This window comes from Ambystoma mexicanum, chromosome 2p, assembly GCF_040938575.1.
Source record: "Ambystoma mexicanum isolate Mex_15411 chromosome 2p, UKY_AmexF1_1, whole genome shotgun sequence".
Classification (NCBI taxonomy): Eukaryota; Metazoa; Chordata; class Amphibia; order Caudata; family Ambystomatidae; genus Ambystoma; species Ambystoma mexicanum.
This window is the reverse complement of record NC_090923.1, coordinates 781,865,702-781,890,924: the sequence shown is the minus strand read 5'-3', so window position 1 is coordinate 781,890,924 and position 25,223 is coordinate 781,865,702. Positions and strand designations below refer to the sequence as shown.

General features: G+C 45.9%; 1 protein-coding gene across 1 annotated transcript in view; it reads right to left on the bottom strand.

Moving 5' to 3' along the window:
• Positions 1–25,223, bottom strand: part of LOC138567794 (cytochrome P450 2F2-like) — an 832,705-nt gene that overhangs the window by 199,104 nt on the left and 608,378 nt on the right. Inside the window, exon 7 of the mRNA XM_069646284.1 lies at positions 20,046–20,233. Within this exon, the coding sequence (XP_069502385.1) occupies positions 20,046–20,233 (188 nt within the window). The remainder of the gene's footprint in view (positions 1–20,045; positions 20,234–25,223) is intronic.

Below are 25,223 nucleotides of genomic sequence, written 5' to 3'. Positions count from 1 at the left end.
GAGTTTCTGGACACCTTTTTAGTCCTTTTAGTCTTTAGGTGCGCGGGCACGTTAATATAGAACAGGACTCTGTATAATGCTTTTTCCTATTTGTCTTGCAGGGCTCTTGAGATAGGAGATGGTGTGAAGAGAGCCGAAGTTGGAGCCAGAGCCTTGGAATGAAGCGCTTGGAAATGCGTAAGTAAATGCAAGCGCTCTAACTGTCTCTTTTCCCTTGCAGCTGTGAGTTCGTGCTGAAGAGATGCTGGAAAACGCCAGAGTATTTGCAGGCGTTCTACTGTGGCGAGCGCGATGGACGTGAGTAAATACCTGTCTAATGTCTCTTCGTTTGTCTTTCAGATGCTGGGTTGCAGCGTTGAAGAAATCCGGAATTCGCGGAGTGCCGGTAAGTAATAACAATGCTTTTGTCTTCACAGGCGGAGGTGCAGCGTGAAGAAATGTTCGCTGCCGATGGATCAGGTGAGGAAAGCGCTGCGTGTAAAGGTTGCAGTGCTAACCTGTTGTTTCTTGTCTTTGCAGGTGCTGCTGAATACTGGATACAGGAGTGGTAAGTATTGTTCTTGCAGGTTCAGGATCGGAAGGAAGAAAGGCTGGAACAGACTCGGTGAGCGTTCTGCTGCAGATGCAGAATAACGCGAAGCACGTTTGTTCAATCGGGTGTGGTTTAAATAGCCTTGGAGTGATGAGGCGTCTTCCTCCACGGCCCCGCCTAGGTAAGAAAAGAGTTCCAGTTCCAGAAGAGTTCCCGTGTTGTATCCAGGGAGTGGAGCTTGCCCCACCCAGGTAAGGAAGTAGTTCCTGTTCACAGAGGATTCCTATGTGGCTGGTAAGTAAGCAGCATGGTCTGCTGCAGGTAAGTCCACCCAAGCATCTTCATACATATTATGAGCCCGGCGCTTCCAGTGCTGGGACCGATGGCTTTGATGAGCCTGGTGCCACCGGCGCCAGGACAAGGTCCAAAAGGTCCCAGTGGGGACCGGCTGGTGCCTAAGATAACGGTTAGGGGCCTGCTTCCAAGGACGTTGGGCTGTTCCTGACTCCTTGGAAGCAGTGATCATGACAGCACCCCCCCTCAAGGCCCCTCCCAAGCGTGTCTTCTCCGGGGGTTTTGGCTTGTCGGGGTGATTCAAATGGAATTTCTTGACCAGACGAGGTGCATGGACATGCTCTGAGGGTTCCCAAGACCTTTCCTTGGGGCTGTATCCTTTCCAATCAACCAGGTAATATAATTTAGATTTGGAGATTTTGGAGTCTAGGATGTTCTTTACTTCGAACTCAAGTTCTCCATCTACTAAAACAGGTTCCGGGAGTTCGGTCAATCGGGTTCCTGGTTGCACTGGTTTTAGTAAGGAGACATGGAATACTGGATGTATTTTCATATGCGAAGGCAATTCCAATTTAACAGCCACCGGATTAATTATGGTAGAGATAAGATAGCGTCCAAGGTATCTCGGGATGAAAGTGCGGGGTCCTTTTAGAGGTAGGTGCTTAGTGGATAACCAGACCTGATCTCCCACTGCGTAGTGAGGGGCCTCTTTACAGTGCTGATCTGCTCCTTTCTTAAATTGAGCTTTAGCTCTTTGCAGATGGGCAGTGGCTTCCTTAAATTCACGAGTGATCTCCGAGTGCAAGTGATCCACAGAAGGTGTTTCGAATTCTTGGGGAGGATCCAGGTTAGAGGTTCTAAGATGGTGTCCGTATAATAGGAAGAAGGGAGTCTTCCCGGTTCCAGAATGAGTCGAATTGTTATAGGCGTATTCAGCGATCCAAAGAATGTCCTTCCAAGGGTTTTCAGTTTGTTGGAGCATGCAACGTAGATATTGCTCTAGAGTTTGATTTGTCCTCTCGGTTTGTCCGTCAGTTTGGGGATGGTGACTGGTAGAAAGTCTCACATCAATTTGGGCTAAACGACAGCAACTTCGCCAAAGGTGGGAGATGAATTGACTTCCCCTATCGGAGACCAAAACCGAGGGGAAACCGTGTAACCGAACGATGTTTTCTAAGAATTCTCGGGCTAATACTGAAGCTGAAGGTAGGCCCTTCAGGGGAATGAAGTGAGCCATCTTGGAGAATAGATCCACGACTACTAAAATGGTATTATACCCTGAGCATGGAGGTAAGTCCGTGATGAAATCCATGGACAGGGTATGCCATGGACAGGGAGGGATGTCTAGTGGGTGTAAGAGACCGGTTGGTTTCTCCTTCTGACTCTTATTCTGGGCACACACACCGCAGGAGATTACAAAGTCTGTAATGTCCTTCTTCCATGATGGCCACCAGAAATGTCTTTTGACCTTTTCCATGGTTTTGGTTATGCCAGGGTGACCCTCCATTAGTGAATCGTGATAACAGGAGATTACCTGTTTTTGTATTTTCTCACTGGGCAAGTACAATCGCCCTCGGAAATATGGTAGGTCTCGATCCACTGAGAATTCTTTTCTTTTTTATTGCCAGTCCTGTAAGTCGACCGGAGTTAAAAGTGATTTGACGGTAGTCTTAATGTCTTCAAAGGATTGAGCGCTGACCAAGCCCAAAATCCTTTGTTCTGGGATTATGGGTATTGGTTCTGGATTGGTCAAATGTTCATCTATTCCCATCCGGGAGAGGGCATCTGCTTTTCCATTTTTACTGCCTGGTCGATAAGTAATTATAAAGTCAAACTCAGCCAAAAACAGAGCCCAGCGAAGCTGCCTGGAAGACTTAGCTTTGGCTGTCTTCAGATACTGTAAGTTGCGGTGATCAGTCATTACGGTGACTGTGTGTCTGGCTCCCAAAAGATAATGCTGCCAGGCTTTAAAGGCCGATCTGATAGCTAAAAGTTCCTTGTCTGTAATTGAATAGTTGATCTCGGGAGCCGAGAATTTGCGGGACCAAAAGGCTACAGGATGTAATTGGTGTGTGACCGGATCCCTTTGTGATAAAACTGCCCCCATAGCAAGACTAGAAGCATCTGTTTCTACGATGTAGGGGAGTTCTGGGCGAGGATGTTTTAGAACAGGTGCAGAAATGAATTTAGTCTTTAAATCCTGAAAAGCTTGTTCTGCCTCGGTAGACCACTCAAAACGTTTGTTTTTCTTTAACAGAGCGGTGATGGGCTGGACTATTCGAGAGAATTCAGGGATGAATCTGCGGTAAAAGTTAGCGAAGCCTAACATGCTTTGGACTCCTTTTACAGAGGTTGGTGAAGGCCACTTAATGATTGCATCGACTTTCTTTGAATCCATATGGACTCTGTTAGGTGACAATATGAATCCCAGGAACTCAACTTCAGTTACGTTGAAAACGCATTTTTCGAGCTTAGCAAAAAGGTTATGTCGACGTAATCTCTCGAGGACCTCTCTAACGTGTTTCCGATGTTCTTCTTCAGATGATGAATAGACGAGGATGTCATCAATGTAGACAACAACACACACATCAATGAGTTCTCTAAGGACATCATTCATAAAATACTGGAAGGCGGCAGGAGCGTTGCAAAGTCCAAAGGGCATAACTTGATACTCAAACAGCCCATACTTGGTGCGGAAGGCCGTCTTCCATTCATCGCCCTCTTTTATTCGTACCAAATGGTAGGCTCCTCTGAGATCCAACTTTGTATATTTACATGCGTCTTTGACTTGGTCCAGGAGTTCAGGGATCAAAGGTAACGGGTATCTGTTTTTAACGGTGATTTGATTCAGGGCACGGTAATCTATACAAGTCCTAAGGTCTCCTTCCTTTTTCGGAACGAAGAACAAAGCCGAGGAAGCTGGAGATTTTGAAGGACGGATAAACCCGTTAGCTAGGTACTGGTCCAGATATTGTCTGAGGTGAAGATTCTCTGGCTCGGTGAGGGCTTAAATCCTACTGCAAGGAGGAGTTGTTCCGGGTATCATATCTATTTGACAGTCGTAAGACCTATGAGGAGGCAGGGTGTTAGCTTGGTCCTTCCGAAAGACGTCTTGGAATTCCTGGTATTCGGGAGGTAATTTGGGAACCTCAGAAGAGATTGCCGCCAGTGAAACATCAGGCCGAGGATAACAAGTGGTAAAACATTCTGGAAACTGAACCGTCTTTGCTCGCCAATCGATCTGAGGATTGTGCTTCTCTAACCAAGGGATTCCCAGAATGATCTGGAACTGAGGGGCCTTGATCACATCGAACACTATTTTCTCCCGGTGTCCATCTTGGCTCACTAACGTCACTTCTTGGGTGGCGTGCGTTACTGGCCCGGAGGCTATCTCCGTGCCATCCACTGTAGTAATGACGTCTTTTACTGCCTTAGGGACAAGGGGTAGATTCATCCTTGATACCAGTTCACGGTCCACATAATTACCGATTGCTCCGCTGTCGATGTAAGCTTCAATTGCATGCAAACGATCCGGACGTTCAGGACTAATGAGGACTATAGGCACCACGAAATGCGAGGTCACGGGACAGATTTTAACGCTCGGCAAGAGGACCTCTACACTTGTCGGGCTAGGTCGTTTCCCTGCTCAGAATTTGTGGTACAGGTATCTGCGGCTCCTACAGCCTTCTTAGCTGGTTTCACTGGACAGTCTCGAAGAAAGTGCCCCGAGTTTCCGCAATAGAGGCATAATTGCAGCTGTCTTCTTCTTTCCCGCTCCTTTTGGGTTAAAGGTCCTTTCATGCCCCCTATTTGCATGGGTTCCACAGTGTCAGCTCCCCTAGTAGAGGTCTGTGGTTGAGAAAACATTCGGGTATCAAATTTGGAACGATCAGCCTTCCTGTTCTGTAATCTGTGGTCCGATTGGACAACTAAGTCAATATAGTCTGAGCATTCTTGTGGAGGATTCACGACTTGAGCTAACACATCCTTGAGCTCTCCACGCAGGCCTCTGTAGAAGAGCGTTATTCTCTTATCCTCAGGCCATTGAGTTTCCACTATAAGTCTGTTGAATGAGGCTATATAAGTCAAGAGGTCTTGATTACCCTGTCGTAACGAAAGAAGTTCATTGTCCAAGGCCTGCCCTTGTGCATGTCTTGCGAACAGTTTCTCAATGCTGGCCTGGAAGGCCTGGAAATCATGCAGAACCGGATCATCCTGAGTGACTAAAGGGATCGACCAATCTGCAGCGCTGCCACTGAGATAAGAAAGCACGAAAGCCACCTTGGTCTGATCTGTTGGGAAGGCAGCTGGTCGACATAAGAAGTGTAGGCGGCACTGGTTAATGAACACTGCAAATTTCTTTGGGTCACCAGAAAAGCGTTCGGGCGGAGCCAAGGGCACATTGCCGGGTAGATTGATTTGCACAGGATTTAAGGATGATGCAGAAGGATAACTTCCTCCTGGAGCGGGCAAAGGTGTCTGTCCTGCCTGCGTTTGTAGCAATTGCCTAGTGAGGTCCTCTGTTCGCTCCTTGGAAATTATCAGCTCTCTTCTTAGAGAGTTTGTTTCCTGACGAGCTGCATGTACTTCTGCTCTTAGTTCCCCAAGCAACTGGGCTAATTGATCAGTGTCTGAGGTTTCCATTGCGCCTGGGTAGGAGTTTTGCGGTGGGCTTCGCGTTCTGTAACGCTCACCTGATTCCCACGGAGGCGCTGGTCTTGGCAGGAAGGTGTCTGTGACCCGAAAAGTGATGTGCAGGACTCGATTTGCTTCTGGGGCCGAACCTCTTCGCACTGTGTGTCGAACTCGAAGAGTGAGATTTCTGCAGGTGAAAGAATATGGGGGTTAATGATCTGGGTTGTTGAATGTCCCTCTCTCTCTCTCTCTCTCTCTTCTTAGCTTCTCCGTAGAGCCCCCAGGTCAACATGCTCACCTTAGATAGGTGAATGCTGGACTCTCCATCTGCGTCTGGTGCAGGGTGACGTTGCCAGTTCCTTCACTGGTGAAACATAGGCCTCTTGACATCAGAGGATCGCTACCGTCGTTAACTGCACGAGCGGTGAGTTTCTGGACACCTTTTTAGTCCTTTTAGTCTTTAGGTGCGCGGGCACGTTAATATAGAACAGGACTCTGTATAATGCTTTTTCCTATTTGTCTTGCAGGGCTCTTGAGATAGGAGATGGTGTGAAGAGAGCCGAAGTTGGAGCCAGAGCCTTGGAATGAAGCGCTTGGAAATGCGTAAGTAAATGCAAGCGCTCTAACTGTCTCTTTTCCCTTGCAGCTGTGAGTTCGTGCTGAAGAGATGCTGGAAAACGCCGAGGAGTTGCAGGGGTTCTACTGTGGCGAGCGCGATGGACGTGAGTAAATACCTGTCTAATGTCTCTTCGTTTGTCTTTCAGATGCTGGGTTGCAGCGTTGAAGAAATCCGGAATTCGCGGAGTGCCGGTAAGTAATAACAATGCTTTTGTCTTCACAGGCGGAGGTGCAGCGTGAAGAAATGTTCGCTGCCGATGGATCAGGTGAGGAAAGCGCTGCGTGTAAAGGTTGCAGTGCTAACCTGTTGTTTCTTGTCTTTGCAGGCGCTGCTGAATACTGGATACAGGAGTGGTAAGTATTGTTCTTGCAGGTTCAGGATCGGAAGGAAGAAAGGCTGGAACAGACTCGGTGAGCGTTCTGCTGCAGATGCAGAATAACACGAAGCACGTTTGTTCAATCGGGTGTGGTTTAAATAGCCTTGGAGTGATGAGGCGTCTTCCTCCACGGCCCCGCCTAGGTAAGAAAAGAGTTCCAGTTCCAGAAGAGTTCCCGTGTTGTATCCAGGGAGTGGAGCTTGACCCACCCAGGTAAGGAAGTAGTTCCTGTTCACAGAGGATTCCTATGTGGCTGGTAAGTAAGCAGTATGGTCTGCTGCAGGTAAGTCCACCCAAGCATCTTCATACATATTATGAGCCCGGCGCTTCCAGTGCCGGGACCGATGGCTTTGATGAGCCTGGTGCCACCGGCACCAGGACAAGGTCCAAAAGGTCCCAGTGGGGACCGGCTGGTGCCTAAGATAACGGTTAGGGGCCTGCTTCCAAGTACGTTGGGCTGTTCCTTACTCCTTGGAAGCAGTGATCATGACAGGTATCCCCCTTGGTGGTCGTGCCCAAGTCCGACGGACGCCTACGCCTATGTATATATATGCGAATCCCGAACACCGCAATTCAGAGGGAGAGACATCCCAGCCCGACATCGAGGACATGCTGGTCAGAGTTAACCACGCCACCAGATTCTTGGAGTTAGATCTGAATCAGGGCTACAATCAACTGGTCATCGACCCGGCTTCCAGGCCCATCAACACCATCACTACACAGAAAGGTCTCTTCTGTCACAAGCGCTTTCAATTACAGTGATGACATATTGGTATTCGGCATAACCCAAGATCAACATGATGAGGCACTACAACAGGTCTGCACCATCCTGCATGACAACGGCCTCACTCTCAACTGCCCAAAATGCAACGTCAATAAGCTCAGCCTGTCCTTATTTGGACACATATTCTCTGATGAAGGGACAAGAGCATACCCTGACAAAATCAACCCCATTTTAAATCTGGAGGCCCCAAAAGATGTGGCAGTACTATGATCCTTCCTCGGAATGGCAGACTTCCGTTGCTCGCTACCTGCCCCACTAAGCAACGCACCACTATCCCACTCCAGCGGCTCCTCAAGAAAGACCTCACCTTCTCATGGAATAAAGACTGTCAAACGGCCTTTGGCGAGATCAAGCGCGAACTGGCAAATGACCGCCAGCTGGCGTACTTCAACCCCCGATTGGGACACTAAGATCACGCTTGATGCCAGTCCAGTTGGACTGGGTGCCATCCTAGCCCAAACGAACCCAGACAAAAAATACGACAGGCACATAGTAGCATAAGCCATCAGAGCGCCCACCACCATCGAGCAAGCTTATTCCCAGGCTGAACGCAAAAGTCTTGCCGCACTCTGGGCATGTGAGAAGTTTCACCACTTTGTCATCGGGAGAGCATTTGTTCTCAAAACGGACCATCAAGCACTTCTGTCCCTCTTCGGAAACCCCAGGATCAAGATGACACCACGAATAGAGCGATGGGGTATTAAATTGCAAGAATATGACTACACCATCGTCCACAAACTGGGAGGCGAGGCCAATCCTGCAGACTACCTGTCGCGACATCCGGACAACGCACCTGAAAATGGCATGCAACTGGAGGCTGAAGCATATATTGCATACCTGTCTCTCAACGCCCTCCCCCCAGCCCTCACAAAGCACCTGTTTGCTGAGAAGTGCAAGGCTGACCTCACCATCCAAGCAGTCATTCAGCTCACAAACTACAACATGTGGCAACACCTAACTGCGGAACGCTTTGAGAATGGGGAGGTGGACAAGAGGGACCTGCAGAGAATGGCAAGAATACAAGGGGAACTGGCAAGAACAGACCAAAGAACACTGGTGAGAAGCAACCGACTGATGGCCCCCACAAGCCTCAGGAAAGGTCGTGTCATCATAGTGCATGAAGGCCACAGGGGAGTAGCAAATACAAAGAAGATTCTGCAAAACCATGTGTGGTTCCCGTATATGGACACAACAGTGGAATACACACAAAGACATTGCATGCCCTGACAACTGACTGCACCTATCAGGCCCCCATGTCCACTCCAAATAGTCCCACTACCCGAGGGACCCTGGCAAATGGTGGCAATGGATTTTTATGGGCCACTAGAAGAAGGAGGACATCTACTAGTAACCATAGACGAATACTCCCAGTTTCCTCTGGTGAAGCACGTCCCCTCCACAGCATTCCACCATGTAGTGGCAGTATTTGACGAGCTATTCAGCAAATGGGCCGTCCCCAACATTGTCAAAAAAGACAATGGCCCACCATTTCAGGTGCAGGAATTCAAGAAATTTGCAGCGCACCTAGGATTCCACCACCAAAGGATCACTCCCCTATGGCCACAGGCCAACAGCATGGTGGAGAGATTCATGGCCACGATAAAAATGACACATCAAAAAGCAGCAGCAGACCTAATTACCCATGTCTCAAGCCATCTCTCAAATGCAGAGAAGCTATAAGAACACACCACACGAGACAACTGGGCACACACCCACTGAACGTATGATCACATATAAACCACGGACCCGACTTCTGCAACTGGAAGGCTACACCCCGGCGGAAGATGACGAGATTGGAGAATGGGAGGCCAAAAAAAGAAGGACGGACAAGGAATGGACGGATCGCAAGCAAAAGGCTGAAGTACCACAACTCTCTGTTGGTGAGGTCGTACTTCTCCAACAAAAACAACAAAAAAAACAGACACAAGGTACAGAGCGGAACCGCTTGTAGTCACTAAGGTCAATGGATCAATGGTTACGGCCCTGGGAGATGATGAAAAGATAACCTGTAATGCCTCGTTCTTTTGCAAACTGTTCCTAGAGGATGCAAAAAAGGAACCACAAGCTGAAGAAGAAAAAGAGGAGCCCAGGGCAGAACCGCCCGAGGACCCCCGCCAAGGCACCCGATGAGGAGGCACCCAACCTACCTGGTCAGCCCCAGCATACCATCCGTAAGCTCCCCCGCCTCATCGAACAGATGTAGGCCACAATCTCCCGTGATACGCAAGGGGGGGTGTTGAGCACCACTGGGCGTGGTTCTGTTTAAGAAGGAGAGGACTTGAAGGCAAGGGAGGGAATGGGGTAGGGAGGGAACGAGAGCCAGAGGGAGGCATTCTGTAAATGGAGAAAAAAGGAGTAAGACGTGATGACCTGTCTATTGCGTATTCATTGTGTATGCGCACATCAGCCCATAACAAGAACCGGTGTCATGGCAGCCCAGTGTTAGCTGTGTGTAACTTTGGAACCCTTGAGGATAGCTTCAAACTGTGTATCTGGAATCCGCCTCTACCCCTTTCAGTTCGCCACCTAGCGGTGCAAAAGCGCAGGCTAGATGTCATATTTGCATGCTTTGGTGATAGAATTAATCAACATAGGCAATAATCGGGGTCCTATCATTGGTGTGACACATGCAACTGTGCAAATAATGTCCACTTGCCCTCAAAGACCATTGCCCCAGGAATTCAAATATCAACTATGTTGTGTATGACAGTTTTTTAACTGCAGTGCTGAACAGAATAGTTTCTCAAGCGTGTTTTCAGGCAGTCACATTTTACTCACATTCCTCTGTTATATTAAACATCCTTGTCTGTCACTCATTACAATAACTGCTCCTATCATTATATCTTGGAATTCACTGCTGCCTACCTCTCACAATACATATGCACAGTCACTGTTTTTAGTTTTGGCTATTAGGTGGAACTACTGCATTGGAGTACACTTAGGTAGGAGATGAGACTTGAGGAGGTACACTGAGCTTGTGCATGTTGTTTGGTTATTTATCCAACCATTGACTGTCCATAGCCATGCTAGTCATTATGGCCATTGCAACCCTCTACCTGTGCCTCCCCACCAATGACCAAACTTGATAAAAGGTGGATACATCGTTTACACACTGTGAACAATGGTCTAATCTTTAGACACTGTGAACAATGGTGTAAATCTCATGGTCGAGTGGAATAATTTTTTAGGGGCGTGATTATATAGCTCAGGGCCATGCACCACAGTCGTGGTTTCTGTTCTGCATTTTGTCCTATCCACTGTGTCATTGAGCTGGACTATTGTCTGAAGTAATAACAATGTGTTTAGGAATTATCCTACACCTCACCAGTGTTATCCTGAATGTATGCAACAGCGCTCTTCCTTGAACATGTGTCAGTTTATCACTTTTTCCCACTGTAAATGTTACACATGTGGCATCTAGCTAAACTAATTTACCATTGTTTATAGCAAAATGGCATGATTAGGAATTATTTTACACAGCACCAATGTCATCCTAAATTTGAGCAGTTGTGTTATTCCTAGTACATGTGTCAGCTGATCATTTTCCACTGTACGGCCACACACATGCCATCCTAATTGCCTACTTCAAGTAAAACAGCACGAAACTGTTTAGCATTTGGTGACATCCCCATGTATTTACAATTGTGTCACTCTTTAGAACCTACTTGAATACATTATTTTCCAACCGTACAGGCCACACCGGCCATCTAGCTACATAAAGCGATCAACACCACCTCCGACTCGGGCCCCAATGAAAAAGTGTCCCACAGTTGCAAATGGCAATTCATTCCTTTTGTGACAGACTGTTTGAATAGTACACAAGGGGAAGTTTTTTGATACAATGTAATGCAAATTGAGCAATTTAAAGAATATATATTCAGAAACAATGGTCAAAACGAATTGCCACATAGTGAAGTAACTCATCAAACTGGCCCACTTTGACCCAAAAAAAACTGCACCTGTGGTTATGATTTTCTCAGAACCTTCCAGCCATCAACTTAAGGTTTTGCTATAAATGTATATATACTTAACTTAAACACACTTGAACACACCATTTACAATAATAACTAAATAGAAAACACTACAACAATCCACCACAGTAGAAAGCACACAGAATATGCAAGATATCAAGAGGCAGGCCTCTGGGTAATGAGACATGGGGAGATAAGACATTTTTTTTTTCTTTTATTTTTGTATTGTTTTATGGTTAAACAAGTCAACCTTTAACATCCTTGACAATACAATGAATTAAAAAGAAAAAGCAATCAATCAATCATAAGAAGAAAAGAAAAATAACAAAAGAAAAATACCCATAAAAAATAAAAAGAATGGATAAAAGTAGAGAAACATGAATACCACATCAATCCGGGTCATATCAATAGTTCAAAGTACATCCCCAGTAATAAAAAAAAACGTATTTTGTTACCACCGTGGCTGCAGAGAGACAGAATTCCAGCCGATGTAAATGAGAAGTGATGGCTCTTCCCCCTATTCTGGTCCCAACTCCAATCTAAATGCTCTCATGAAGGTAACTACAACAATTACGGTGGATGTCAGATGACCAGACAAACAAGATGACCACATCATATCAGAGTCACCTGAGGTTACAAGTTGCACAAACATTTGTAGGTGCTTCGATCTGAAGTCACTCAATGCTGGGCATACTATAAATACATGTTTCAGAGTTTCATGAACTTCCTCATTCTTACAATACCTGCACCCCACCCGGTCCCCAAAAATGAGACCCCTTCTGCACATGATTTCTTTAGTTAAAAGAAGAGTCCAACTAAAGCTCAGAGTCACGTCAAGCCCATCTTTCTGGGTACACTGACAGAAAAAGGGCCAACACTTCCAATTTCTTATGATTTTATTTTAAATGTAAGAGGCAGGGGAAGCCATGCAATTTGTCCATGGTAGAGATCCAGTCTTGCTCAAATAGTTTTCTTCACTCGTTCTGGATTATCAGATAGTTCCTCCAATGAGCAATACATTTTCAAAAGCACCACTAAACAATTATCAAATATCTCACTAAGCAATGAGCTACTCCTACTGTCCAGAATGTTTTTAGATCTTCAAAGAGATAGCCCCCCACAGGAATTAATATTTTCCTCACTAAGGACAACTGCTCCCATTCTACGCGGGCAGACAAGGAAGTTATCCCCAGTTCATATCGTATAGCATCGATAGGAACTGCGTTGGGCAAGCCCAACCCCCTGCACCAGACCATATCTTCAAGGCAAGGCAGATTATCTGTTAAAGATAACGAATATATTTCCATTGAATACGTCATTTTAGGAACCAATTTCCCAGTATAATAATTTAAGGCGGCTATCAGTGTATAGCTTCTGTACCGGCTATCCACACTTGCCAATTGGTTTACTAGTCGGATGGTCCGTTCTCTCACCCAGACTTTTAGCTTGGTCCGGCCCGGGGTATCCTGGATTAAAAACCCTAGGTAAACCAATGAGTTAACTTTCATTATTGGTTCTGTTCCCGTGTGGCACTGAAACTTTGCCCCACTGGTGTAAGGCCAAACAAGAGGAAATCATCAGCATATGGCAACCAAAAAGGCCTACACTGATCAGCTGCAGCTGAAGCCGGAACGGCAGATTTTAAATTTGTGTCGATATCCGATAGATATAAGATGAACAGACTGGGGGAGAAAATGCATCCCTGTCTGACACCCCTAACCATCGGGATATGACAAGACAATGCCCCCTTGCAGTTCAATCGCACCTGAATTTCTGACTTGGAATTCATACCGAAAGGCAATCCCCAATGATACAATTTGGCCCACAAAAGCTTGCGATCCACCCCTTGAAATGCAGCGCTTAGATCTATTAAGGCTATGCAAACTGTTTTATACTTACCATTCCAGCCCAGATCCTGAACAAGTTTTATGATTGTCCCATCAAGTCTGGTACCCAGGGTCCTATGGGAACCCGTTTGACATTTAGTTAGTCTTCCTTCCGCTACTGCCCACTCCGCCACATGGGACAGCAAGATAGAAGATAACACCTTGCTGTCTGCATCCAGGAGGGCAACTGGTCGATAGTTAAGCAGACTTATTTTCATACCTCTCTTAAAAATGGGGATTATATAGGCTTTAGACCAAGATGCTGGAAACCGATCATGGGTTATCACATCCTTAAAAAGGAAGCTCAGCACTTCATCCCAGTTAGAAGGATTGGCCTTAAAGAAGAAGTTGCAAAGCCCATCAGAGCCTGGAGCACGCAATGAACAAATCCACTTAAGAACCTCTCAGATCCTTTCAGGATTAAATGTAGCTAAATTAATTCTATCAGCTGTCTCGGGACGAGAGAACGGAACACTCTGCTTAGGTTGCACATAGAGAACAGAAAATGAGCATACCAATCGTTCTCAGAGACTGCATTCATCTGATTGATACATTCAGGGAGGTCGAATGAGTTAATCAGTCGTCAAAACGTCCCAGAGTTCTTGCTATTCAGCAAGGATAACATGAGCTCCGTGTCCACCTGGCTTCAGTTGCTACAATTATTTCTCTACCAGTTACAATAACTCTGACAAACTTTTTTACTCAAACTGCTCACCGTGTCGGGGGAAAGGTCCCCTCTTTGCCTCAAGAATCTCAGCTCACTTCTCAGTGTTTTTTTTTCATGTTCACTAATTCCTTATTGTATACATGAGAATGTTTTTTTATTGGCAAAGACATGACTACCACTTTTTCCTTGTTGTTCTTGAATAAGGCCCCCTGTAAAATCCTCAGAATTGGAGGTGTTAAACACTAGTAGCTTCCAATCTGTTCTTGCATTTTCTAAAACCACAGCTAATGAGTTATTAACACGGTCAACCAATCTCTGATTCCAAATGACACGAGTGCCAGAAGGATTGGTGACCAGATCAACCAGACCCTACTTGTGCAACCAATCCATCCAAGGTAAATGAAGCTAGTAGCATAGCATGATCGCTTAGTGGGTTTGGCTTAATAATCAGAGAATGGCACCTCTCGAGAAGCCATTCATGACAAAGATATAATGATTGGTTGAGTGTGAGTGGCCGTTGGTCAAGTGTGATTTTGAGGAATGTCCCCTTGCGCCCCCCCATTAAGTGGGTGCAGACCCAATCCTCCTCAACTACAAAGCCAATGCGAGTCTATGAATTATTTAGATCCTCTATGTTCATCACACCCAAAAAGACCCCCTTGCCCAACTTGCACCATACATTCCGAATTTAAGTCTCCTGCAAGTAAAACCTGCCCACCCTTGTGTACACAACACCATCCACTAGATGATCTAAAAATAAATGAGCTCTTGTACTTTCTCGTGCCAATAAATATTAACATTTTGTAGGTGAAAGCAGTGCACTCCAATCACTTCGACCTGGGTAAGAAGAATACCATTTGACCCCTGTTCTATCTGTTCAACTCTCAGGTTATCTGTTGATTTTACCATTGTTAGAAGACACCCAAAGGAACTTCCCCTCGCCCCCCACCATGCAACCCGCCCAGTTACTACAAAACCATCCATCACAGGGCTGGTGCACAACCAGGTTTCCTGTAGGCACACAACCCAGTGGGACTTTAGCTCTCACCCCAATACTTGGTTGCCACACAATGGTGAATGGCCCTGTGTGTTCCAGGAGAGAAGGTAAAAGAGATCACTTCCATTAATCCTAGCTCTGGATTAATTTGTTTGTTAATGGGACAAGGATCATAAGGCAATAAAAACCACAATCTTCAAAAAAGGTTATGTTCTTGTTTTGCAAAAAGGGATTAATGTGACATAGCCAGTGCCCAGATCTAAAAATTGACCAAGGGGACACTTATCAGGCAATAATACGTCTTGCAGTGTCTTGGCAGCTAAACAATGGCAAACCCAGCTACTTAGTGCTGTCAATGTTTTGAATGGCAGCAGTCACTGTGCCTTACCAGTAAAAGTGATGTTTAAGCAGGCTAGAACTGAAGAAGGCTATAGTTCAAAATGTTACTCAAGTGATGCAGATCGTTGAGGTAATCAGAGTCTGTTTGGTGATCGAGGTTCGACAGCAGATGGTTTGATGACAGGATACGTAGACAAATTGGTTCGATGCAGGGGCTTGAAGGACACATTTCAGAAAGGACATCAGGATTAATTTGATGGGCGACTCTTTTCGATATGAAGAAGCTGGAGGAGAGAACAGGGGTTCGCGCAGTGTAGATGTAGCAGTACTTCTTTGTTCAAGCTGAGGTAACAACAAGCTTTTAGATGACGCAGTGCAGCGGAGAATCGGTGGAAAAAAGGGTCTGAAGATCAGCGAGTACCAAAGGCAGCTCTGAAGGGTCATGGTGGTTTTGTTCTGGGTAGAAAGCGTTCAAATCATTACTCGCAGTGGTTCAATGGTGACATTGCAGGAATCCTGGCTGTCTTGGGTCTCAAGAGCTGTAAGCTCCACTACAGGTCCCAGGAACAAGATGAGTCCTTTGTCCGGACTCCCAAATATGGCAGAGGCTGGTACACACCTTCAGGGGTCCTTCATTATGTTGATGTCCAGCAGTGTGACTGTTAGAGAGGCATGTCTTGATCCAGCAGGAGTTTCACTGCCAAGGTCCCTGGCGATGGTTAGGGGAAAGAGATTGCCTCTGCCTTGGAACACCTGCCTTCACCTCATAACTGGAGGACTTTGGAAAGGACTGCTCTCCCAACAGGGTTCAACAAACAACAAAGTATTCTTGACGGTTTGAAGTCCACAGATGATTCAAAGAAGAAGATGTCCTCTCACTTCCTCACTCTCAATGCCAAGAAAATGGAGGTCCTATTCTTTCCCACAAACAATCTCATCTCGCAATCTCCAACCTCTTCCATCTCTTTTCCTCCATCCTTTCTCCCAATCTCTCCCGCCGTCCGCAAACCTGGCATTTACTTTGACTCTAATCTCTCCTTTGACTACTACATCTCCCTTAAATCCTGTGCCTGTCGATTTCATCTCTACAACATTCGCAAAGTCCGCCCTTTTCTCACTTTCCACGCTACAAAACTCGTCACTAGTCTTCTCCCAACTATTCTATTGTTCTGTTCTGTTCTTTGGTCTTCCTCACTCAAGCCTTGCTCCTCTTAAATCTATCTATCATTTTTCAATTCGCTCACTCTGTCTTCTCTCCTGCCATGACCCAATTTATCCTTCACTGGCCTCTTTTGGCTGGTTGCCCTTCTATTCTCAACTTAAATATAACTTTCTCTCTCTTGTGTTCAAATGTCTCTATGGGCTTGCTTCTGACTACGTTGCATCTCTCCTTTCTTTTTATCCTCCATCTCACTCCCTCAGCTCTTTTTAGACTCAATATCCCACGTCACCCTTGCACCCAATCCCGTTTTTGCTCATTCCAGCTCCTAGCCCCTCCTCACTGGAACATGCTTTGCCTGTCTCTTTGATCCATTATTTCCTATCCTCTGTTCCGTCCGGTCTACAAAAAAAACACCTGCTAGAGTCCTCTAACTGATTTAATCTGCTTTGAACCCTGATTAATTTACTTTTATGAACGCAAATTCATTGTTACCGTTTATAAACCCTAATTGACTGTTTACTCCCAGGAATGCTAATTGATTGTTACTATTCATGAACACAGTTTGAATGTTACTGTTTATGAATGCTGATTTGCATTCTGATTCATTATATTGTTGACTGTCCTATGTGAAGCGCTTTGGACAAAGGCACTATATAAAACCCAATAAATACAAATACAAGTACAAAGAAGTGAAGCGAGCCCCTTTCTTTAAAGGCACATTTCTTTTATTTATTTATATATTTATTTTATTTATATATTTATAACACGCCGCAGCTCGCAAGCATCAGGGCGCGACATTTCTACCTGTGATTGTACAAAAGCAAGCCAACTTTAAGGGTCCAATCCCTTGGACTAAGTGGACCTTGCCATGTGATATCAGAGGCTGGGAGGATAGCTCAAGGGCAATGCATTTGTCTTATACGCAAGACAACACAGAGCAACACAGGTTTGAATCCTGGCCATGTGCTTAGCAAATGGTCTCTGGGATTGAGCACACAACAAACAATTAATGTATTAATCATACCCAAAGTGCTTTGTGCTACAGGAAGTGGATTGGGGTGGAAGGAAAGGTAGAGGCAGAGAGAAACAAGATGGTGGGACCTTCTTCGAGCTGTAAAGAGCGCCCTCTGTCTATACAAAACCCGACCCTTCCCTTCTCAATAAAATCAAATGCCTTTTGGTATGCGCACCCTGGTGTAAGGCTACTCCTTTTGTGAATGTTTGTGCAGTTTGCTTCCTCTTCCCAGGATAGCTTCCTGTGGAGTGGCTTTTTCTCTGCAAATGGTGTTACCGGCCCTCATGAGGGCACAAAGAGAGACAACCCCCAGGGCTACATACTTGTTAGCAACAGCAAGGACAGCTTGTCTGGGGTGAATATATATCACACTTCCACAGCTGAATTGGGCTCACTGGGTTGACACATGTATAATATCAAATTGAGGTGGCTTGAATAACTTTGAGAGATGCTGGACACCATACCCTAAACTCAGGTATAGCCTATCTTTACAGTTTAGTGTGCCACCAGTACACCATTCACATGTAATTTTCAGAACACGGGTTCATATCTGAAAAGCAGCCCCTGCACTATAGTGAATTTGGCTGTCAATGCGGTTGTCAAGAGGGCACCTGTGACCTCCGAACCTGCTCTGCTTGCTCTGTGCCACTAAAGAGGAGGTACTTCAGATAAGTATAATGATCCAGCAGGGCACGGATGTAAAGTGTGTTTTTGGCTTGGAGCTTTGTGAAAGGGGGACCTGGCTAGCAGGTCATCCTTTCTGAGATTAATTACCCATATCATTCTATTAGTTAATACAAATCAGAAAAAGCCTTGGCTTCTACACCCTTGCCAGGTGGCAATTTCTCACAACATTGCCATTCCAGGTTAATTCTTAGCTGTTTTCTGAGAGTTAATGGGCCTCATTACACGGAAGGCGGTGATCCACGGTGCTATTAGCACCCTGGACCATGCCGGTAAATTACCGGCACCGCCTTGGCGGTAAGGGGATTTACCGCCCCATCCCAAGGTCGGTGGGGCGGTAAATCCCCCTTCCGCCATTGCCCTTCTCCATTCCCATTTCTGCCCCATAGGGCTCTATGGGAATGGGGAAGGCGCTAATTACGGCACCGCAATTTTGCGGTGCCGTAATTAGCTCCGAGGTCCCTTAGCGGGTTGGTTTTTAACTCCTGCAAAAAGCAGGCGTTAGAGCACCAACCCGCTAAGGGACCTCGTAGTACGGCGGTAAGGGTTAACGGTCACCGTTGCCATTAACGGTGACCGTTAACCCTTACCGCCGTCCGTGTAATGAGGCCCAATGTCTTAATTTCAGCTGCAATTGTGCTACCAGTGTAATAAAAGTGCCCTAATCATGTGTATCTTCAGCCACTAGTATGTGTCCTCACACCTGTCCCTTGTACTCAAGGTGTTAAAAGCAAGTATTGCCAAATCCAACAGTTCTGGATTGTGTATAGGCATATGTACTCCTATTATATGCTAAGGCACTCACCACTGCCCAACTATTGACATTTTATGGCCAGGCCAATATGGCAATGCCTAGCATGCCTTTACACAATCGTCAATGCTTTGCTTTTCTGTACAGTTTTCTGTGCAAGCATCTTGTAATAAAGTGACTTCCATAGGCTTCTGTTAAATTCCTTTAAGTTTATTACATCTTAATGTGGGTTAACAGGAACAGTTACACTGTCACCCATCAACCAGGCATGGGTTCTTCAACTGACTGGGCTAGGAACCCTCACCACCAACATTCTCTCATCCACACCATAACATTTAACATTACATAACATACTTCTGCATACACTTCAAGAGACACCACATACACACACAAAGCACATCACAACACATCTCCCATCCATCCAAGAACACCACACACACAAACATACACAACATGTCCCTAACACACACACACAACACACGGTGCACCTTATTTAAAGAGGAGCGCAACTCTGTAAAATTGGCAATGGGAGGCGTCCCTCCTCCTATTAAACTCTGAATCCACAACACGGAGGCGTCCCCCCTCTCTAATCTAGCTCTAATTTCATAGATAAGAAACATACCATGTCACAATGCCTTTACACCCCTATCACCTCAGGTTAATGCAAATTTGGACAGGCACTGGCTTTGTAAGGATTGATTCCCAGTTAAATTGACGGAAGGCATGACCCCGCCCCCATTTACCTCTGTAGGAAACTCACAAATTCCACTTAAATTGCAGAAGGCATGACCCTCCACCCCACCCCCATTTACCCCTGTGGGAAACTCACAATTCCCAAATTCTTAACATTATCAGAAGGCATGACCTGCCCCCTGTCCACTTTGTCGGTAAACTACCAATTCCCAACCTTTTAACTCTGGTGGCAGGCATGACCTCCCCTTACCACTGACGAAGGGCATGACCCCCTCCCCCGCCTAACTTGACTAACCATAACATTCAACATTACATCACATACTTCTGCATACACTTACAAGCACAACACAACACATCTGAAATATGTCAGAGAACCACTGAACTGACATTTCTCTAATTCATTTATACCAGATTCATGATTAAGCTTTGGAACATTCTTGCAAATATGAGTTAACATTGACTATAAAGATACAATAGGTCAAGTCATACACTATAGCTTATAATGAGTAACCTAAATGTTCCCCACTAGTTTCAATGCACATTATGTTGTGAGAAAAGCGGAATGTTTCAATGAGTCACTGGATAACGTTTTAAAACACACCTCTTCACGGGGCAAATCGCCATGCCATGTCTACTATACCTTTGGAAACTTGTATCCTCGTAACTCGGTGTCCTTTGTCAGTGCGTGGGTGAGGGACAACGGAATGACATCACCGTGTCTCTGAATTTCATGGATGACAGCCTGCGTGTACGGCATCTGCTTCCTGTGTTCAAAGTTTGGAATACCATTTTGGCCGATTACACGATCTATCTCCTCGTGCACCTTTCCTGTAGAGAAAATGGATACTTAGCTCCTGTTTCATCATCTCAACCTGCTTAACAGAATAATGCGTATGAAGAGCTTTCGCTGTGCCATGGTGAAGTCTATTTTTCACAGCATAATGGGGTGCAATGTACAACCGGGCCGAGGGAAGCGGTTCCTATAGGGAGTTTTCTTTTGTGTCCAGGAAATGTGAGTTTTTGTAGGCTATCGTTTGTAACATTATAAATAACAGATGGTACAATTGCCCAAATAAATGTTACTCATTCAATCAACTATGTATAAGGACAGTCTCGGACTGACCTACAGGGCAATAGGGCAACGGGCTGGTGTGGGCCAGTTTGTTGGTAAAACTTTGACAGTTTGATAAGTTACTTCACTGGACATGTAGTTTTGATCTGTGTTGCTGAACTTATAAATATTATTTACAGTGCACAAGTGCAACATTTTCTGCAAAAGCTCCTCATTTAGTAGTACCCTAAACTTTCTGTGACAAAAGAAACAAATTGCCATTTGCGACTGTGGGCTACTTTTTAATCTTGTATATCATGAAAGGCAGAAAGGGCCTGCCAAAAATCGAACATAAGTGCTCATGTTCCACAAATCTCTCTGGAGAGCTAAGTATATGTGAACCTGGTCTAATGGGAGGAACTCTCTAAATTAACATCCCTCTAATTGCTTTCTCCAATGTCTGTTGTGGCCTGCTCCCGGGTCACAGCAGCGGACCTCCTCAGATGTCCTGTCCTCCCAACATGCACCATGGAGCTGCGTCCATGCAGCTGGAACACCACAGGGAGCAACCCTGCATGCTCCGGATCACTGCAGCAGGATACAGTGGCTGGGGGCACCCAGCAGCCTCGGCCTTGGGGTCACCTAGGTCGGGCTGCAACCAGAGCCGTGGTCACACAGCATACCAAAGACAAAGGACAATGTTGCCCAGCACGAGCGCCGTCCGAATGCTGGGCCATGCCTGTAGGCCTTCGGCATGCAGCGTGCCACCAGCATGGTTCTATCAGTAAACACACTGGAGTCAGTTCTTTGTTCGACTGACAAGCCTGAACTTGCTTGTCCTTTTTGTTTAGTTGGTCACATAGTGTTCACTTGCCTCCTGATGGGGTGTGTAGAAAGCCCCTCACTGTTCTCCCAATTTCTGAAGAAAGACTGACGCTCAGTACAGTTCCCAGGAGGGTCGACGCTTGTGCAGTATGTAGATGATCTGCTTATAGACTCCCCCTCCTTGGAAGCATATGAGGAAGACACTCTGGTTCTGTTGAAAGCGCTTGCTGAAAAGGGTAACAAGTCATCCAAAGCCAAATTCCAATTATGTCTGCCCCATGTACACTACCTGGGCCATGAGATTTATGCAAGCGGAAAGACACCTGTACCACGATCTGATTTCCACCATCTCAACAAAGAAGCAGATTAGGGGGTTCATAACAATGGTTAGTTAGTTACTGTAGGCAGTGGATCCTTGGGTTTGCAGCCAAAATGAAGACCCCCCCCAGAACCTCACTCATGATTTAACCCCTGACCCTGTGGCATGCGCCCAGGAAGCAGAAGATACCTTTTTCACCATTAAACAGGTGCTCGCAACAAGACCGGCTCTAAGTCTGCCAGACAATTGCATGCCTTTTGTTTGATTTTGCGAAGAGTGCAACGGGTGTGTGCAAGGTGTGTTTACCCATCTACACAGGGATAGGCATAGAACTGTGTCATACCACAGCATGGCTCTGGACAACAGTGTCTGCTGGACCCACAGCCTGTCTGTGAGTAGTCGCCACCACTGCCCTATTGATTGAAAAAATGACTCCCTGGTCCAGGAACATCCAGTCACGATTTCTGTCCCACTTGCCTTATTGTCATTATCACCGAAAGGTAGAAACCAACAGGTGTCCAATTCCTGTCTCACGAAGTATAAAATACTATTAATTTATGCTGCAAATGTGACCCGAAGTAGATGCCCTGACCTTAACCCAGCCTCACTGTTACCAAGCCCGGAAGATGGAGAACCACATGACTGTCAGGTGGTTGTTGACGCATAATTGTTCCCTTTCACTGATTTGTTTGATGTGCTCCTGTTGAACCCAGACCTCTTCACAGATGGTTCATGCACCCGCATCTCAGAGACCAGACAACTGGTCTCAGAGTATTCAGTGTGCGCCCCCCCATTAAGTCCTAGAAGCACACCAACTGTCCATTGAAAAGTCAGCTCAAGGGGCTGAGCTCATGACCCTAACCTGTGCCCATGTTCACTGCATTAGGAAATGAATTAGCAGATGGCCCAGCTCGTTCAGCGGCCTTCAGAAGGGCCCTGGCTCCTAATGCATGTCTTGTTTGTGTTGCAGTTCCACGGTCACCTATCCCGTCTCTTGCCAGTCTGGCGATTCTCCAAGATCAAGCTCCAGAGAATGAGAAGGTGACCTGGACTCAACATAGGTATAGCGTGGGAATACACTCCCTGTGGTGCTCCCCGAATGGCCACCTGGCGGCGTCCAAGGTACTACTCTCTTACTTGGTCCGCATAGCTCATCATGTGGCACATTCAGGAAATAATGCCATTATCATGCACCCGGGCTGGCCTCTTTGGCCCAGCACCACTGTGAACAGTGTACATGTTTGTCATATAATCTTGCAAGAACAGTAAATTGACAAGGGGGGTCCTGGGAGTCTCTCTGCCAGACATTAGTCCTGGTTATGAGATACTTACCCAGAGTCTTTAGCTCACTATCTTTCACAGAGAAGAAATATCCCAAACATATCAGTCTTTGTCCTGCCCTGGGGCAGTCCAGCACCGAAATGCTAGGCAATTCTCCTCTGAACAAGAGTACCAACAGCATCCCCAGACACGTGTTTCGGTCTGGTTGGACCTCATCAGTAGGGAGGAGCTGTGCCTCTCTAAGAATAATGAGCAAGGGGTCCACATCTGTTGGTACTCTTGTTCAGAGGAGAATTGCCTAGCATTTCGGTGCTGGACTGCCCCAGGGCAGGACAAAGACTGATATGTTTGGGATATTTCTTCTCTGTGAAAGATAGTGAGCTAAAGACTCTGGGTAAGTCTCTCGTAACCAGGACTAATGTCTGGCAGAGAGAGTCCCAGGACCCCCTTGTCAATTTGCAAGAGCAGTACCCACAAGTCTATCTGCACGCCCCATTCCTGAAGATCTATTCCTGTACATTCAAATAGACTCTATACAAATCTCCACCTGCCTGTCATATCCATCCTCTTTCGTGATAGTAGATGTATTTTTGAGGGTGGGTGGAAGCTTACTCCTGCCGAAAGGCAGATGCAATCACTGTAGCCATGAAACTGCTGGCTGGGATTATACCTCGCTTTGGACAGTCCCAATGTATAGACAGTGACGGAGGTACCCATTCCATGGGTCAGGTTATCAGACACCTTTGCAAAGCTGTAAAGGGGCAGTCACACAGGGTAATCCATGTAGAATGCAAAGGTAATCCGATAAGCAGTGAACACTGTGCAGGAAAGAACACAGCTCTATTGATCAATCAGCTGGGAGAAAAACAGACAGCTCAGTGCAACTGAACTGGAAGACGTTCTCAACTCCGCCCATGGTGGGCAACATTTTTATAGTGAGGAAGACACAACATATAATGGGTCTCATTACAAGTTGGCCGGTATCCTGCGGGTAAATCCTCTAGAATACTGCCCACCTGAATTACTGTTACTGCCACTTGGTCTGGCGGAATTACCGCCAGATTACAAGTGGTGGTGGCAGTGTAATTCCCCATTATTTTTATTCCATTGGACTCAATGGGGCTTTTTGGCAGAATTACTGCATCGGAATTCTGCTGCAATCCCATGGATTCTGCCAATTCTTCAGTGGTGAGTGGCAGAATTTACCTCCAGGATTTTTCTGGAGATAAATTTTCCACTCCAGGACTGACCTTATAATTTGGCATTTTGGTAAAATTGGCATTAATGGAGTTACCACCAGTTTTACCACTTACAGCCATACTCGTAATGAGGCCCAATTTTCCAAAGGTGCAACATTTTAGGTAAATCCTTACAATGTGATTGGCTGCATCCCCACAAGACCCTTAAGACCCCTATACATTGAATATTAGGATTGGACAACACCATTTTGGAACTGAACCCAGAATACCCCTTAATAACATCATGATGCTATACCCACCGCCCCCAATGACATCAGCATTTGCTGACTGACAGAAAACTGCAACCTGATTGGTTGGCATCTAGTTATATGCAAGTCGATAACTTTTGTGATGCCGATTGGACCCTGACATTGGAGACAGCGCGAGCTAGAGCATCTCACCAAAACTGTCCAATTAAATTATGAGGGAAGAGTAACAAGGTCAAAGACCTTGTTTCAGCCCGCAAAACTTCATATACCAGCCTCCTGATGGTTCTCTACATTCCTTGCCCCCTGCACACTGCTACCACCCCATACCACTTCTTGCATTGTGCCAGCTTTACTTGGAAAAACCTTGCAAGGCACAGTTGGTGAAATTCAATTTCTCCTATTTTATTTGCTTTTGTCATTTCAATTGCTTCCGGGCCCATTCGTGCGCAACACAGCGTCCTTCACACTGTTGTGTGGGAACACACCTGTTGTCTGACTTGCTTTACCCTTCCTATGAGAGACTTCTCCCTTTCAACAATTAGACACTGCCAGCTTCTCCTTCATGTCTCGACCTTGTTTTTTTCAATGCTTCTTAGTGCATCAGCAGAAATTCAGTGTTACTGTGAGCTGTGGACTTCAGTTAAATGATTGTAGCTTCTGAAACGTTTAACCTGGGGTTGCTAAAACATGACATATCTCTCATTCATTATGTAAAGGTACACCCACGATCATACAATTAGTCAGAATAATACTCAAGACTGGAGTACTGAGGTGCACGTCAAAAACTAGCTTGATTCAAACAACAAAACTAAGCCGGGATAGCATACAAGCATCTTTGTTCTCACACTCTCAACTCTCACAATGATTACAAGCATGTTTTGTACCACAACTGTGT